The following is a 17,744-nucleotide window of genomic DNA, read 5'->3' as shown; positions in this document are numbered from 1 at the left end:
CATCAATGGTTCAGAGAATCTGGAGAAATCACTGCACGTAAGCAGCTAAGCCCGTGACCTTCGATCCCTCAGGCTGTACTGCATCAACAAGCGACATCAGTGTGTAAAGGATATCACCACATGGGCTCAGGAACATTTCAGAAACCCCACTGTCAGTAACTACAGTTGGTCGCTACATCTGTAAGTGCAAGTTAAAACTCTCCTATGCAAGGCGAAAACCGTTTATCAACAACACCCAGAAACGCCGTCGGCTTCGCTGGGCCTGAGCTCATCTAAGATGGACTGATACGAAGTGGAAAGGTGTTCTGTGGTCTGACGAGTCCACAGTTCAAATTGTTTTTGGAAACTGTGGACGTCGTGTCCTCCGGACCAAAGAGGAAAAGAACCATCCGGATTGTTATAGGCGCAAAGTTGAAAAGCCAGCATCTGTGATGGTATGGGGGTGTATTAGTGCCCAAGGCATGGGTAACTTACACATCTGTGAAGGCACCATTAATGCTGAAAGGTACATACAGGTTTTGGAGCAACATATGTTGCCATCCAAGCAACGTTACCATGGACGCCCCTGCTTATTTCAGCAAGACAATGCCAAGCCACGTGTTACATCAACGTGGCTTCATAGTAAAAGAGTGCGGGTACTAGACTGGCCTGCCTGTAGTCCAGACCTGTCTCCCATTGAACATGTGTGGCGCATTATGAAGCCTAAAATACCACAACGGAGACCCCCGGACTGTTGAACAACTTAAGCTGTACATCAAGCAAGAATGGGAAAGAATTCCACCTGAGAAGCTTCAAAAATGTGTCTCCTCAGTTCCCAAACGTTTACTGAGTGTTGTTAAAAGGAAAGGCCATGTAACACAGTGGTGAACATGCCCTTTCCCAACTACTTTGGCACGTGTTGCAGCCATGAAATTCTAAGTTAATTATTATTTGAAAAAAAAAAATTAAGTTTATGAGTTTGATCATCATATATCTTGTCTTTGTAGTGCATTCAATTGAATATGGGTTGAAAAAATTTTGCAAATCATTGTATTCTGTTTATATTTACATCTAACACAATTTCCCAACTCATATGGAAACGGGGTTTATATATATATATATATATATATATATATATATACATATATATATATATATATATATATATATATATATATATATATATATATATATATATATATATATATATATATATATATATATATATATATAAGAAATACTTGAATTTCAGTTTTCATTTCTTTACATATACATGACACACATATCACTCCTCTCTACTACTTGCCGTAGTTTTGAAGCAATGCATGATGGGAATCCGGATGTTGTGTGTCAGTGTATTAACGTGCCGGCTGTAATAAACACACGCTGAGCAATAGCTCCGTGCCTGCCTACTTTATGGGTTATAGATAAACCTATGGATAACGGAGACATATATAATAGTCTGCTTGTTGTGTGTGCAGCTGCGCACTGAGCTCCAAAAGCTGTAGATGTTATAACGTGACTGGGCCGGCACGCTGTTTATATGGAGGAAAAGCGGACGTGACGACAGGCTGTCCTCACTCAGGTCCGGCTGGAATTTGGGAGAAATTCGGGAGAATGGTTGTCCAGGGAGATTTTCGGGAGAGGCACTGAAATTCGGGAGTTTCCCGGAAAATTCGGGAGAGTTGGCAAGTATGCTTAAGGCCCAAGCTGTTTGTTTACATTCTTTTTTTATTTCTCTTTGCTATTTGGGCTTATTGGACCCTAATTAGAATAAAAACTATCATCTTTTGATATGATGTACTTAGTCCATAAGTACACAAACGTGTACTTCATGTTTAGTGACATGCTAATTCTTATTTTTACACTTTTTTTCCCCCAAATTCCATTGTATGTTATACTCTTCTGATACAACCAGATGGCAGTATAAGTGTCCACATAAGCGGCCATAAGACCCCAATTCAGTATTGTACACAATCTTGGAAATAAGAGCTAAAAGCATACTTGCCAACCCTCCCGATTTTTCTGGGAAACTCCCGAATTTCAGTGCCTTTCCCGAAAATTTCCCGTGGCAACCATTCTCCCGAATTTCTTCCGATTTTCGCCCAAACAACTATATTAAGGGCGTGCCGTGATGGCACTGCCTTTAGCGTCAGCTTTTTCACCATACAAACAGCGTGCCGGCCCAGTCACATAATATATGCGGCTTTTGCAGACACACATAAGTGACTGCAAGGCATACTTGATCAATAGCCCTACAGGTCACACTGAGGGTGTCCGCATAAACAACTTTAACACTGTTACAAATATGCGCCACACTGTGAACCCACAACAAACAAGAACAAACAAGAATGACAAAACACATTTCGGGAGAACATCCGCACCGTAACACAACATAAACACAACAGCACAAATACCCAGAACCCCTTGCAGCACTAGCTCTTCCGGGCGACAATATACACCCCTACACCTACTACCAAACCCGCCACACACACCTCAAACCCCCACCTGGCTAAAAGGTGCTGTCCACGCATGTGGCCACTAAGGCCTTTAGAGGTATTTTAAAGTGATTATTACAGCAACCATCACCATACTTGCCAACTCTCCCGAATTTCAGTGCCCCTCCCGAAAATCTCCCGGGGCAATCATTCTCCCGAATTTCTCCCGATTTTCACCTGAACAACTATATTAAGGGCCGCCTTTAGCGTCCTCTACAACCTGTCGTCGCGTCGGCTTTTTCTCCATACAAACAGCGTGCCGGCCCAGTCACATGTTGTATGCGGCTTCAGCAGACATGTAAGTGACTGCAAGGCATACTTGATCAACAGCCATACAGGTCACACTGAGGGTGACTCCCAAATTTCAGTGCCCCGCCCAAAAATCTCCCGGGGCAACCATTCTCCCGAATTTCTCCCGATTTTCGCCCCGGACAACAATATTAAGGGCGTGCCTTAAAGGCACTGCCTTTAACGTCCTCTGCAACCTGTCGTCGTGTCAGCTTTTTGACCATACAAACAGCGTCACATGTTGTATGCGGCTTCTGCAGACACATGTAAGTGACTGCAAGACATACTTGGTCAACAGCCATACAGGTCACACTGAGGGTAGCCGTATGAACAAGTTTAACACTGTTACAAATATGCGCCACACTGTGAACCCACACCAAACAAGAATGACAAACCCATTTCGGGAGAACATCCGCACCGTAACACAACATAAACACAACAGACCAAATACCCAGAACCTCTTGCAGCACTAATTCTTCCGGGCTACAATATACACGACCCGCTACTACCAAACACCCCCCCCCCCCCAATCTCCCGAATTCGGAGGTCTTAAGGTTGGCAAGTATGGCTAAAAGGTGCTGTCCACGCATGTGGCCACTAAAGCCTTTAGAGGTATTTAAAGTGATTATTACAGCAACCATCACCATACTTGCCAACCCTCCCGAATTTCAGTGCCCCTCCCGAAAATCTCCAGGGGCAACCATTCTCCAGAATTTCTCCCGATTTTCACCCGGACAACAATATTAAGGGCGTGCCGTGATGGCACAACCTGTCGTCGCGTCAGCTTTTTGACCATACAAACAGCGTCACATGTTGTATGCGGCTTCTGCAGACACACTTAAGTGAATGCAATGCATACTTGCTCAACAGCCATACAGGTCACACTGAGGGTGGCCGCATAAACAAGTTTAACACTGTTACAAATATGCGCCACACTGTGAACCCACACCAAACAAGAATGGCAAACCCATTTCGGGAGAACATCCGCACCGTAACACAACATAAACACAACAGAACAAATACCCAGAATCCCTTGCAGCCCTAACTCTTCTGGGCTACAATATACATCCCCCGCTACCACCAAACCCCAACCCCCCCAATCTCCCGAATTCGGAGGTCTCAAGGTTGGCAAGTATGGCTAAAAGGTGCTGTCCACGCATGTGGCCACTAAAGCCTTTAGAGGTATTTAAAGTGATTATTACAGTAACCATCACCATACTTGCCAACCCTCCCGAATTTCAGTGCCCCTCCCGAAAATCTCCCGGGGCAACCATTCTCCAGAATTTCGTCCGAACAACTATATTAAGGGCGTGCCGTGATGGCACAACCTGTCGTCGCGTCAGCTTTTTGACCATACAAACAGCGTCACATGTTGTATGCGGCTTCTGCAGACACACTTAAGTGAATGCAATGCATACTTGCTCAACAGCCATACAGGTCACACTGAGGGTGGCCGCATAAACAAGTTTAACACTGTTACAAATATGCGCCACACTGTGAACCCACACCAAACAAGAATGACAAACACATTTCGGGAGAACATCCGCACCGTAACACAACATAAACACAACAGAACAAATACCCAGAATCCCTTGCAGCCCTAACTCTTCTGGGCTACAATATACATCCCCCGCTACCACCAAACCCCAACCCCCCCAATCTCCCGAATTCGGAGGTCTCAAGGTTGGCAAGTATGGCTAAAAGGTGCTGTCCACGCATGTGGCCACTAAAGCCTTTAGAGGTATTTAAAGTGATTATTACAGCAACCATCACCATACTTGCCAACCCTCCCGAATTTCAGTGCCCCTCCCGAAAATCTCCCGGGGCAACCATTCTCCAGAATTTCTCCCGATTTTCACCCGGACAACAATATTAAGGGCGTGCCGTGATGGCACAACCTGTCGTCGCGTCAGCTTTTTGACCATACAAACAGCGTCACATGTTGTATGCGGCTTCTGCAGACACACTTAAGTGAATGCAAGGCATACTTGCTCAACAGCCATACAGGTCACACTGAGGGTGGCCGCATAAACAACTTTAACACTGTTACAAATATGCGCCACACTGTGAACCCACACCAAACAAGAATGACAAACACATTTCGGGAGAACATCCGCACCGTAACACAACATAAACACAACAGAACAAATACCCAGAACCCCTTGCAGCACTAACTCTTCCGGGCTGCAATATACTTCAGCCCTACCACCAAACCCCAACCCCCCAAATCCCCCCAATCTACTGAATTCGGAGGTCTCAAGGTTGGCAAGTATGGCTAAAAGGTGCTGTCCACGCATGTGGCCACTAAAGCCTTTAGAGGTATTTAAAGTGATTATTACAGCAACCATCACCATACTTGCCAACCCTCCCGATTTTTCCGGGAGACTCCCAGATTTCAGTGCCCCTCCCGAAAATCTCCCGGGGTAACCATTCTCCCGAATTTCACCCGATTTTCACCCGGACAACTATATTAAGGGTGTGCTGTGATGGCACTGCCTTTAGCGTCCTCTACAACTTGTCGTCGCGTCAGCTTTTTGACCATACAAACAGCGTCACATGTTGTATGCGGCTTCTGCAGACACACTTAAGTGAATGCAAGGCATACTTGCTCAACAGCCATACAGGTCACACTGAGGGTAGCCGCATAAACAACTTTAACACTGTTACAAATATGCGCCACACTGTGAACCCACACCAAACAAGAATGACAAACACATTTCGGGAGAACATCCGCACCGTAACACAACATAAACACAACAGAACAAATACCCAGAATCCCTTGCAGCCCTAACTCTTCTGGGCTACAATATACATCCCCCGCTACCACCAAACCCCAACCCCCCCAATCTCTCGAATTCGGAGGTCTCAAGGTTGGCAAGTATGGCCAAAAGGTGCTGTCCACGCATGTGGCCACTAAAGCCTTTAGAGGTATTTAAAGTGATTATTACAGTAACCATCACCATACTTGCCAACCCTCCCGAATTTCAGTGCCCCTCCCGAAAATCTCCCGGGGCAACCATTCTCCAGAATTTCTCCCGATTTTCGCCCGGACAACAATATTAAGGGCGTGCCGTGATGGCACAACCTGTCGTCGCGTCAGCTTTTTGACCATACAAACAGCGTCACATGTTGTATGCGGCTTCTGCAGACACACTTAAGTGAATGCAAGGCATACTTGCTCAACAGCCATACAGGTCACACTGAGGGTGGCCGCATAAACAACTTTAACACTGTTACAAATATGCGCCACACTGTGAACCCACACCAAACAAGAATGGCAAACACATTTCGGGAGAACATCCGCACCGTAACACAACATAAACACAACAGAACAAATACCCAGAACCCCTTGCAGCCCTAACTCTTCCGGGCTGCAATATACTTCCCCCCTACCACCAAACCCCAACCCCCCAAATCCCCCCAATCTCCTGAATTCGGAGGTCTCAAGGTTGGCAAGTATGGCTAAAAGGTGCTGTCCACGCATGTGGCCACTAAAGCCTTTAGAGGTATTTAAAGTGATTATTACAGCAACCATCACCATACTTGCCAACCCTCCCGATTTTTCCGGGAGACTCCCAAATTTCAGTGCCCCTCCCGAAAATCTCCCGGGGTAACCATTCTCCCGAATTTCACCCGATTTTCACCCGGACAACTATATTAAGGGTGTGCTGTGATGGCACTGCCTTTAGCGTCCTCTACAACTTGTCGTCGCGTCAGCTTTTTGACCATACAAACAGTGTCACATGTTGTATGCGGGTTCTGCAGACACACTTAAGTGAATCCATGCATACTTGGTCAACAGCCATACAGGTCACACTGAGGGTGTCCGCATAAACAACTTTAACACTGTTACAAATATGCGCCACACTGTGAACCCACACCAAATAAGAATGGCAAACACATTTCGGGAGAACATCCACACCGTAACACAACATAAACACAACAGAACAAATACCCAGAACCCCTTGCAGCACTAATTCTTCCGGGCAACAATATACACGACCCGCTACTACCAAACACCCCCCCCAATCTCCCGAATTCGGAGGTCTCAAGGTTGGCAAGTATGGCTAAAAGGTGCTGTCCACGCATGTGGCCACTAAAGCCTTTAGAGGTATTTAAAGTGATTATTACAGTAACCATCACCATACTTGCCAACCCTCCCGAATTTCAGTGCCCCTCCCGAAAATCTCCCGGGGCAACCATTCTCCAGAATTTCTCCCGATTTTCACCCGGACAACAATATTAAGGGCGTGCCATGATGGCACAACCTGTCGTCGCGTCAGCTTTTTGACCATACAAACAGCGTCACATGTTGTATGCGGCTTCTGCAGACACACTTAAGTGAATGCAACGCATACTTGCTCAACAGCCATACAGGTCACACTGAGGGTGGCCGCATAAACAAGTTTAACACTGTTACAAATATGCGCCACACTGTGAACCCACACCAAACAAGAATGACAAACACATTTCGGGAGAACATCCGCACCGTAACACAACATAAACACAACAGAACAAATACCCAGAATCCCTTGCAGCCCTAACTCTTCTGGGCTACAATATACATCCGCCGCTACCACCAAACCCCAACCCCCCCAATCTCCCGAATTCGGAGGTCTCAAGGTTGGCAAGTATGGCCAAAAGGTGCTGTCCACGCATGTGGCCACTAAAGCCTTTAGAGGTATTTAAAGTGATTATTACAGCAACCATCACCATACTTGCCAACCCTCCCGATTTTTCCGGGAGACTCCCAAATTTCAGTGCCCCTCCCGAAAATCTCCCGGGGTAACCATTCTCCCGAATTTCACCCGATTTTCACCCGGACAACTATATTAAGGGTGTGCTGTGATGGCACTGCCTTTAGCGTCCTCTACAACTTGTCGTCGCGTCAGCTTTTTGACCATACAAACAGTGTCACATGTTGTATGCGGGTTCTGCAGACACACTTAAGTGAATCCATGCATACTTGGTCAACAGCCATACAGGTCACACTGAGGGTGTCCGCATAAACAACTTTAACACTGTTACAAATATGCGCCACACTGTGAACCCACACCAAATAAGAATGGCAAACACATTTCGGGAGAACATCCACACCGTAACACAACATAAACACAACAGAACAAATACCCAGAACCCCTTGCAGCACTAATTCTTCCGGGCAACAATATACACGACCCGCTACTACCAAACACCCCCCCCAATCTCCCGAATTCGGAGGTCTCAAGGTTGGCAAGTATGGCTAAAAGGTGCTGTCCACGCATGTGGCCACTAAAGCCTTTAGAGGTATTTAAAGTGATTATTACAGTAACCATCACCATACTTGCCAACCCTCCCGAATTTCAGTGCCCCTCCCGAAAATCTCCCGGGGCAACCATTCTCCAGAATTTCTCCCGATTTTCACCCGGACAACAATATTAAGGGCGTGCCATGATGGCACAACCTGTCGTCGCGTCAGCTTTTTGACCATACAAACAGCGTCACATGTTGTATGCGGCTTCTGCAGACACACTTAAGTGAATGCAATGCATACTTGCTCAACAGCCATACAGGTCACACTGAGGGTGGCCGCATAAACAAGTTTAACACTGTTACAAATATGCGCCACACTGTGAACCCACACCAAACAAGAATGACAAACACATTTCGGGAGAACATCCGCACCGTAACACAACATAAACACAACAGAACAAATACCCAGAATCCCTTGCAGCCCTAACTCTTCTGGGCTACAATATACATCCGCCGCTACCACCAAACCCCAACCCCCCCAATCTCCCGAATTCGGAGGTCTCAAGGTTGGCAAGTATGGCCAAAAGGTGCTGTCCACGCATGTGGCCACTAAAGCCTTTAGAGGTATTTAAAGTGATTATTACAGCAACCATCACCATACTTGCCAACCCTCCCGAATTTCAGTGCCCCTCCCGAAAATCTCCCGGGGCAACCATTCTCCAGAATTTCTCCGGAACAACTATATTAAGGGCGTGCCGTGATGGCATAACCTGTCGTCGCGTCAGCTTTTTGACCATACAAACAGCGTCACATGTTGTATGCGGCTTCTGCAGACACACTTAAGTGAATGCAAGGCATACTTGCTCAACAGCCATACAGGTCACACTGAGGGTGACCGCATAAACAACTTTAACACTGTTACAAATATGCGCCACACTGTGAACCCACACCAAACAAGAATGACAAACACATTTCGGGAGAACATCCGCACCGTAACACAACATAAACACAACAGAACAAATACCCAGAACCCCTTGCAGCACTAACTCTTCCGGGACGCTACAATATACACGCCCCGCTACTACCACCTCAACCCCGCCCAACACCTGAAAATCAAATATTTGGCTTAATTGAATTGAAGTTAACTTTGGAAGCCATGCAGTGCTCAGTGCAGTCAGAGCCGTGGATGAGTTGTACTTTACGCAGACAAAGAGTAGTAAGTAAGTATCTGGCACCTTCCATGCAGCAGATCCTCCACAGTCCGGAGTGCGTCAGGTCGCCTTTGACTTTCTTGCTCTGCGCGTTACTTTGCTCGTCCGCGCTGGCGTTGGTGGAGTTGCAGATGTTGGCCCGCGAGTAGAGCCAGTAGTCGGTGCCGATGGCGACGCTCATCAGGCTGAAGGCGGCGAAGGAGCCCGCGATAGCCAGCAGGGTCTGCAGCCCGCGGTCACACCACGCCATGGCTGAGCATCCTGCGTGGGAACAGCCAACTCAACTTTGGTCTACTCGAGCGTGACTCCAACGCCTCTTTTTTTTTTTTTTTTTTTTTTTTTTTTTTTTTTTTTTGGACTCGGGTGGGAACTCCTTTTCGCTGCTTCCACAGGCGGGAGACGCAGCTGCGCCCCCGCGAAGATGCGCCTTGCGAGAGGCAGGAGAAAGAGCGTCACGCCGCGCCTGGTGCGCCGTCACGGGGATCAGCCAATAGGAGACAAGAGGAGACAAAGTCGCTAGGAATGAAAGTGCGTGCGTGATGAGAAAGGAGGAAGGGGCGCAGCTGATGGGAGATTAAGAGATTTTGAACAGAAGCTCCTTCATCTTTAGAGCAGACCCAAGAATGATTCTATTTTTTTTTTTTTTTTTTTTTAAAAGGCAGTAAAAAGTTGTCTACAAAAGTTATGTTTGCAACCCTAGGGTTTGAATTTTAATTGAAACACAAAAAATTAAAACCGTTTTCTTTTTCAATATCAAAAGAAGACTAATTTAAGTAGCCCCTAAAGCAGGGGTGCGCAGCTAATTGTTTACCGGCCCGCCACACATTCTGGAAATGCTATTGCAAAAAATAAAAAAGAACATTAAAAAAAGTGGAATGAGGTGAAATCTAACGAGAAAAAGTTGCAATGTTAACACAAAGCTGCCATGCAGGCTGTTTTTTTCTTTTCTTTTGTCTTTCTTTATTTTTTTGCCACTGCTCAAAAATGACAAAAAATGACAAAAATGACACAAAAAAAAAGACAAAAATGACAAAAATGACAAAAAATCCATGTTAAAATGAATTATTTTCAGGGCTCCAATTACTTCAAATAGTTCACTTTAAAGGCCTACTGGAATGAATTTTTTCTTATTTAAACGGGGATAGCAGATCCATTCTATGTGTCATACTTGATCATTTCGCGATATTGCCATATTTTTGCTGAGAGGATTTTTTAAATTTGTTTTATAACTTTATAAAAAGTTTCTTGTGCGCACGAGATACATGTTGAAAAAAAATTTTTTTAAATAATGAAGAAAAAAAAATCCCCCATGTCCTTTTAGGGCAGGGGTCGGCAACCTTTACCACTCAAAGAGCCATTTTGGCAAGTTTCACAAATTAAAGAAAGTAATGGGAGCCACAAAAAAATTTTTTAAATTTAAAATGAAAAACACCGCATACAAAGCTTACATGCTTTGTGCTATGTTACCCAGGGGTCTCAGACACACGCACCGGCACGCACTTTAATGTGGAAACGGCACGCACTTTAATGTGGAAATTTGATGTTAGTGCAGCCCGCGAGTTTTGAATGAATGTCGCTTGATAACGTCAGACTCCCGAATATCAGAGCGTGATGACACTGCATTTGGCGCCCTCTACAGTCTGCCCTATCAGTGTACCTGCTCAGCCACAAGTGGAATGCAGCTTTAGCTTGCTCACGTAAGAGACAGCAAGGCGTACTAACTCAGCAGCCACACATCTTACACTGACGGTACCAATACCCAGAATCCCATGCAGCCCTAACTCTTCCGCTCAACCAACGCACGGAGAGGGGGGGGTTGTTGATGTGTTGGGGGATTTGGTGGTAGCGGGGTGTATAATGTAGACCGGAAGAGTTAGGGCTGCATGGGATTCTGGGTAATGGTTGTGTTGTGTTTATGTTGTGTTACAGTGGGATGTTCTCCAGAAATGTGTTTTTCATTCTTTTTTGGTGTGGGTTCACAGTGTGGCGCATATTTGTAACGTAACAATGTTAAAATTGTTTGATACGGCTACCGTCAGTGTAAGCTGTGTGGCTGATGAGTAAGTATGCTTTGCTGTCTCCTGTGTGTGCAAGCAACAACAACATGCAACATGTGGCTGGACTGGCACGCTGTATGTAAATGCTATAGAGGACAATTACTGCAGTGCAAGTAGGGCACGCCCTTTATATAGTAATTAGAGTGTAAATAGGATTATTTTTTCCCTGGGAGTAATCTATGAGAGACACTGAGATCCATAAATCTCCTGGGAAAATCGGGGGGGGGTCGGCATGTATGTAGCTGAGCCGCATCAGAGTGGGGTCGCCGACCCCTGTTTTAGGGGCTCCGTACTAACTAGATGTGAAAACGTCTTTTTTTTCATTGAACAAAAAGAAAAATTAACTCGGCAGAAATGAAAAAAAAACCTGACCAAAAACATGTTTTGTCGGTGATGTTGTACCCTGCGTCATGAATAGGTTTTTGTGTATAAAAGCTTGCGACGGTGTGGAGCCGCTTTGCCAAAACTAAGAAGTGGTAGTGGTTCTTAACCTTGTTGGAGGTACCGAACCCCACCAGTTTCATATGCGCATTCACCGAACCCTTCTTTAGTGAAAAATAAAATGTTTTTGTTTTTTTCAAATTCAAGAAAAAGTTATATGTTTTTTTACTGGTGCACAAAATGAACCGTGCATGAACATCACCTTGTTCAAAGAACAAAACCAACACAGTGCATGAACTCACAACAAATTACACACCTTACACACATTACCATAAATTGATTAACGGGGCGGTATAGCTCGGTTGGTAGAGCGGCCGTGCCAGCAACTTGAGGGTTCCAGGTTCGATCCCCCGCTTCCGCCATCCTAGTCACTGTCGTTGTGTCCTTGGGCAAGACACTTTACCCACCTACTCCCAGTGCCACCCACACTGGTTTAGATAGAAACAAAAGAAATAAGCCCCTGACTGGAAGAATAGACAGCAGATCAACAATACTACTATCAGAAGACACCGAACCAAACACTGGACATGTTAATGCTGTGCCGCCTGTCGAAGCCTAGCAATGCTGTTGCTAACGACGCCATTGAAGCTAACTTAGCTACGGGACCTCGTCAGAGCTATGATAAAAACATTAGCGCTCCACCTACGCCAGCCCTCATCTGCTCATCAACACCCGTCCTCACCTGCGTTCCAGCGATCGACGGCGCGACGAAGGACTTCACCCGATCATCCGTGCGGTCGGTGGCTAGCGTCGGATAGTGCGTCTGCTATCCAAGTCAAAGTCCTCCTGGTTGTGTTGCTGCAGCCAGCCGCTAATACACCGATCCCACCTACACCTTTCTTCTTTGCAGTCTCCATTGCTCATTAAACAAATGGCAAAAGATTCACCAACACAGATGTCCAGAATACTGTGGAATTTTGCGATGAAAACAGAGCTGTTTGTATTGGGATACAATGTGTCCGAATACTTCCGTTTCAACCATCGACGTCACGTCGATCATACATAGACGTTTTCAACCGGAAATTTAAAATGTCACTTTATAAGTTAACCCGGCCGTATTGGCATGTGTTGCAATGTTAAGATTTCATCATTGATGGTTGAGACTGCGTGGTCGGTAGTAGTGGGTTTCAAAAGGCCTTTAAGTCCTCCCTAGCTGGGGCATGACGTTGATTACACATATATGTCCTTTAAAATTGACTTTGAAACACCGTTGAAAAGTAGTTGTATTTGTAAATTGAGACAGCGTTGATGTCCAACACTGGGTCCACGTTGTTGGTCGGGAAATGACCAAAATTCAACGGTCAAATCAACATCAGAACCCAACATTGAGTAAACATTGTTAAAAAAGCATGTTGTTTCAATGTTGTATTTGTGTTGTAACATATTGGCTGGAAAAGAACCAAAATTCAATGGTCAACTCAACGTCAGAACCCAATATTGACTAAACGTTGTCAATATTAGTTAGTTGTACAGAACCCAAAACCAGTGAAGTTGAGAGGACCGCATATGTGGGTGACCCCCCACCCCCTCTAGGGGAGACCGAAAGCAATGGATGTCGAGTGGGTCTGACATAATATTGTGAAAGTCCAGTCCATAGTGGATCTAACACAATAGTGAGAGTCCAGTCCATAGTGGGGCCAGCAGGAGACCATCCCGAGCGGAGACGGGTCAGCAGCGCAGAGATGTCCCCAACCGATGCACAGGCGAGCGGTCCACCACGGGTCCCGACTCTGGACAAGCCAGCACTTCATCCTAGGTCACCGGACCTGTGTGTGTCCCCCCTCCACAAGGGAGAGGGGGGCAGAAGAGAAAAGAAAAGAAACGGCAGATCAACTGGTCTAAAAAGGGGGTCTATTTAAAGGCTAGAGTATACAAATGAGTTTTAAGATGGGACTTAAATGCTTCTACTGAGGTAGCATCTCTAACTGTTACCGGGAGGGCATTCCAGAGTATTGGAGCCCCAATAGAAAACGCTCTATAGCCCGCAGACTTTTTTTGGGCTCTGGGAATCACTAATAAGCCGGAGTTCTTTGAACGCAGATTTCTTGCCGGGACATATGGTTGACGACATATTTGACGCTTCATAATGCGCCACACATTTTCAATGGTAGACAGGTCTGGACTACAGGCAGGCCAGTCTAGTACCCGCACTTTTTTACCACGAAGCCACGCTGTTGTAACACATGCAGAATGTGGCTTGGCATTGTCTTGCTGAAATGGATGGCAACATATGTTGCTCCAAAACCTGTATGTACCTTTCAGCATTAATGGCGCCTTCACAGATGTGTAAGTTACCCATGTCTTGGGCACTAATACACCCCCATACCATCACAGATGCTGGCTTTTCAACTTTGCGCCTAAAACAGTCCGGATGGTTCTTTTTATCTTTGGTCCAAAGGACAGGACGTCCACAGTTTCCAAAAAGAATTTGAAATGTGGACTTGTCAGACCACAGAACACTTTCTGGGTGTTGTTGATAAATGGTTTTGGCTTTGCATAGTAGAGTTTTAACTTGCACTTACAGATGAAGTGAAGTGAAGTGAAGTGACTTATATTTATATATATTTATATTTATTTTCTCTAGTGACTCAAAGCGCTTTACATAGTGAAACCCAATATCTAAGTTACATTTAAACCAGTGTGGGTGGCACTGGGAGCAGGTGGGTAAAGTGTCTTGCCCAAGGACACAACGGCAATGACTAGGATGGCGGAAGCGGGGATCGAACCTGGAACCCTTAAGTTGCTGGCACGGCCACTCTACCAACTGAGCTATGCCGCCCCCATATGTATATGTAGCCACCAACTGTAGTTACTGACAGTGGTTTTCTGAAGTGTTCCTGAGCCCATGTGGTGATATCCTTAAGGTCACGGGAATTCAATGTTGGTTTTCGGCTTACGTGCAGTGATTTCTCCAGATTATCTGAACCTTTAGATGATATTACGGACCGTAGATGGTGAAATCCCTAAATTCCTTGCAATAGCTGGTTGAGAAATGTTGTTCTTAAACAATTTGCTCACGCATTTTTGACAAAGTGGTGACCCTCGCCCCATCCTTGTTTGTGAATGACTGAGCATTTCATGGAAGCCGCTTTTATACCCAATCATGGCACCCACCTGCTCACCTGTGGGATGTTCCAAATAAGTGTTTGATGAGCATTCCTCAACTTTCTCAGTCTTTTTTGCCACTTGTGCCAGCTTTTTTGAAACATGTTGCAGGCATCAAATTCCAAATGAGCTAATATTTGCAAAAAAATAACAAAGTTTTTCAGTTCGAACGTTAAGTGTCTTGTCTTTGCAGTCTATTCAATTGAATATAAGTTGAAAAGGATTTGCATATCTTTGTATTTTTTTTTTTTTTTTTAGCATTTACACAACATGCCAACTTCACTGGTTTTGGGTTTTGTAAAATATTGGTTGAAAAAGAATCAAACTTCAATGGTCAAATCAACATCAGAACGCCCAACATTGAATAAACGTTGTCAAAAAGCATGTTGTTTCAACGTGTTGTAGAATATTGGTTGGGAAATGACCAAAAGGGACAAGCGGTAGAAAATGGATGGATGGATGGATGGATGATGGGGGGCGGGGCTATGTTGGGGCCGTGGTTAAGAGGGGAGGAGTATATTTACAGCTAGAATTCACCAAGTCAAGTATTTCATTCATATATATATATATATATATATATATATATATATATATATATATATATATATATATATATATATATATATATATATATATATATATATATATATATATATATATAATATATATAAATATATATATATATAATATATATAAATATATATATATATATATATATATATCCTGAAAATATGCAAACAAAACTGTGTTTAGATAATTGATACTTCAAACTTGCATAATTAAATCTTAAGGAATATAACATAACTTGGCTTCTTAGAGCTTCAAAATGTAATGAATAAAATGATAAAGTTGTTGATAAACAAGCAATTATTATAAATGGTCATTTTAAATGAATTGTTATGATCATTTAAAATGAATTATTTCAAATATGTTTATTTTAATGTATAATTCTATGGCTGGATGTAATAAGGAGTCAGAAAAAATACAAATAAAAATACAATTAATTTTGATGTTTTTAGCAAAATATAGTTTTAAAAAAATATATATATATATATATTTATTTTTAGGTAAGATAATAATACAATTTATCTCTAGTCTGGAGGATTTAGTTCTTGTCACCCTGTTGTCCTCCCGTCTCTTCCCCGAGGATGGCTCCATGAGCCGGGCAAACGCCTGGCGATGCCCTATGTCAACAACACGGTCGGCGGTCCGTCAGTGCGCAGCTCGTACATCGCCGCCCTCTACTTCACCCTCAGCAGCCTGACCAGCGTCGGCATTGGCAACGTGTGCGCCAACACAGACGCCGAGAAGATCTTCTCCATCTGCACCATGCTCATCGGCGGTATGCCGGACGCCTCGTATGGAATAACATGATTGGGCAGGCACGCTGTTTATATTGTGGGAAAGCGGACGTGAAAAAAAGCTGTCCTCACTCAGGTCCGCATGGAGCTGGAGGGGGCGTGGCCTCCAGCTCCGGCTGAAAATCGGGAGATTTTCGGGAGGATATTTGTCCCGGGAGGTTTTCGGGAGAGGCGCTGAATTTCGGGAGTCTCCCGGAAAATTCGGGAGGGTCGGCAAGTATGGCTATTCCCCACACCTGCTTTGACTATTTAAGTTGTTTTTGTCCTTTGTGTGGACATTGTTGATTGTCATGTTACATTCAAATGTACATTGTGGACGCTGTAAGTCTTTGCTGTCGTCCAGCATTCTGTTTTTGTTTACTTTGTAGCCAGTTCAGTTTTATTTTCGTTCTGCATAGCCTTCCCTAAGCTTCAATGCATTTTCTTAGGGGCACTCACCTTTTGTGTATTTTTGTTGTTGTTCCCGACATCTACAAAGCTGCCACCTACTGATATGGAAGAGTATTACACAGTTACTCCGCCAAGCTCCAGACAGCACCGACACTCAACAACGGCACATTATTTGCGGATTATAATTACTGGTTTGCAAAGAATATTTTTAACCCAGTTTAGGTAAAATTACATAATCTCCCACGGCACACCAGACTGTATCTCACAGCAAAACACTGCTCCACAAATAAGGACTATCAGTGAAGGGAGAAGTTTGACCCACCGGTCCATAGCTTTCTGGAAATGTGGCCCCCAAAACTATTTATTTGAACATCCCTGGTCTGTAGGCAGTGTTTTAAATTATATTTTAACATTCCTGTCATACAAGTATATGAAAACATTCCCTATTTACTTCAATATGTTTGTAAGTGCTCTTCATTTCATTGCTCATATTGTTATATTACTTGTCCAGACCTGGGCAAATTAAGGACCAGGGGCCGCATCCGGACCGTTTAGCTTTTCAATCTGGCCCGCGGGACATTCCCAAATATTTTTTTTAGATCTTTAAGATGGAAACTGTAGCTGCCATTATGAAGTGCAGTGATGTTTTCTAATGACCGTAAGTCTTCAACTTTAAAAAGTATTTCATTGGTTGGAATCTGCACTTTTGCATGATGTACTAGTTACTATGGTAATCTAATTAGTTACTATGGTAATCTAATTAGTTACTATGTCTAAGTCACAGCAGCTCCAAGCAGTGTGGGTGGGGAGCGTTTCCACAGAGTGTTTCCAGAGCGGCCAGCCTGAAATGCGGGTGTCAGGGACAGACGCGGAAGGAGATTTTTACAACAAAGTTCTAAAGTTTAGTGACATATCAGATATATCAGATTGTAGGTGTTTTTTCCCCTTTGCGTTCATATTTCACTGTGTCTGTTGCATTTTTGTTTCATTTCGCTTGATTGTAAAATATGTCGATCGAGAGGGAGTGTGACATTCATATGTTTGTCAATATTCAGTGTTTTATCCTTCATAGTTAATATTGTAAATTCCACATTCTTTATTTTCATGTACTGTTCTGGGTGTCTCCTGCAGTAAAAACAATTTTAATTCCATACATTTTTTAGGGCGTTCTGTCATAACGTT

The 17,744-nt window shown here is 44.2% G+C and overlaps 1 protein-coding gene across 1 annotated transcript in view; it reads right to left on the bottom strand.

Annotated features, from left to right (window-relative positions):
* Positions 1–9,514, bottom strand: part of LOC133639234 (voltage-dependent calcium channel gamma-4 subunit-like) — a 59,580-nt gene extending 50,066 nt beyond the window's left edge. The window contains exon 1 of the mRNA XM_062032407.1: positions 9,233–9,514. Coding sequence (XP_061888391.1) covers positions 9,233–9,458 — 226 coding nt within the window. The 5' untranslated portion in view covers positions 9,459–9,514. The remainder of the gene's footprint in view (positions 1–9,232) is intronic.
* Between the last annotated feature and the right edge of the window lie 8,230 nt (positions 9,515–17,744).

The sequence above is a fragment of the Entelurus aequoreus genome, linkage group LG22, assembly GCF_033978785.1.
Source record: "Entelurus aequoreus isolate RoL-2023_Sb linkage group LG22, RoL_Eaeq_v1.1, whole genome shotgun sequence".
NCBI lineage: Eukaryota > Metazoa > Chordata > Actinopteri > Syngnathiformes > Syngnathidae > Entelurus > Entelurus aequoreus.
The sequence above is the reverse complement of the archived record's forward strand: the minus strand, read 5'-3'. Positions and strand labels throughout refer to the sequence as shown.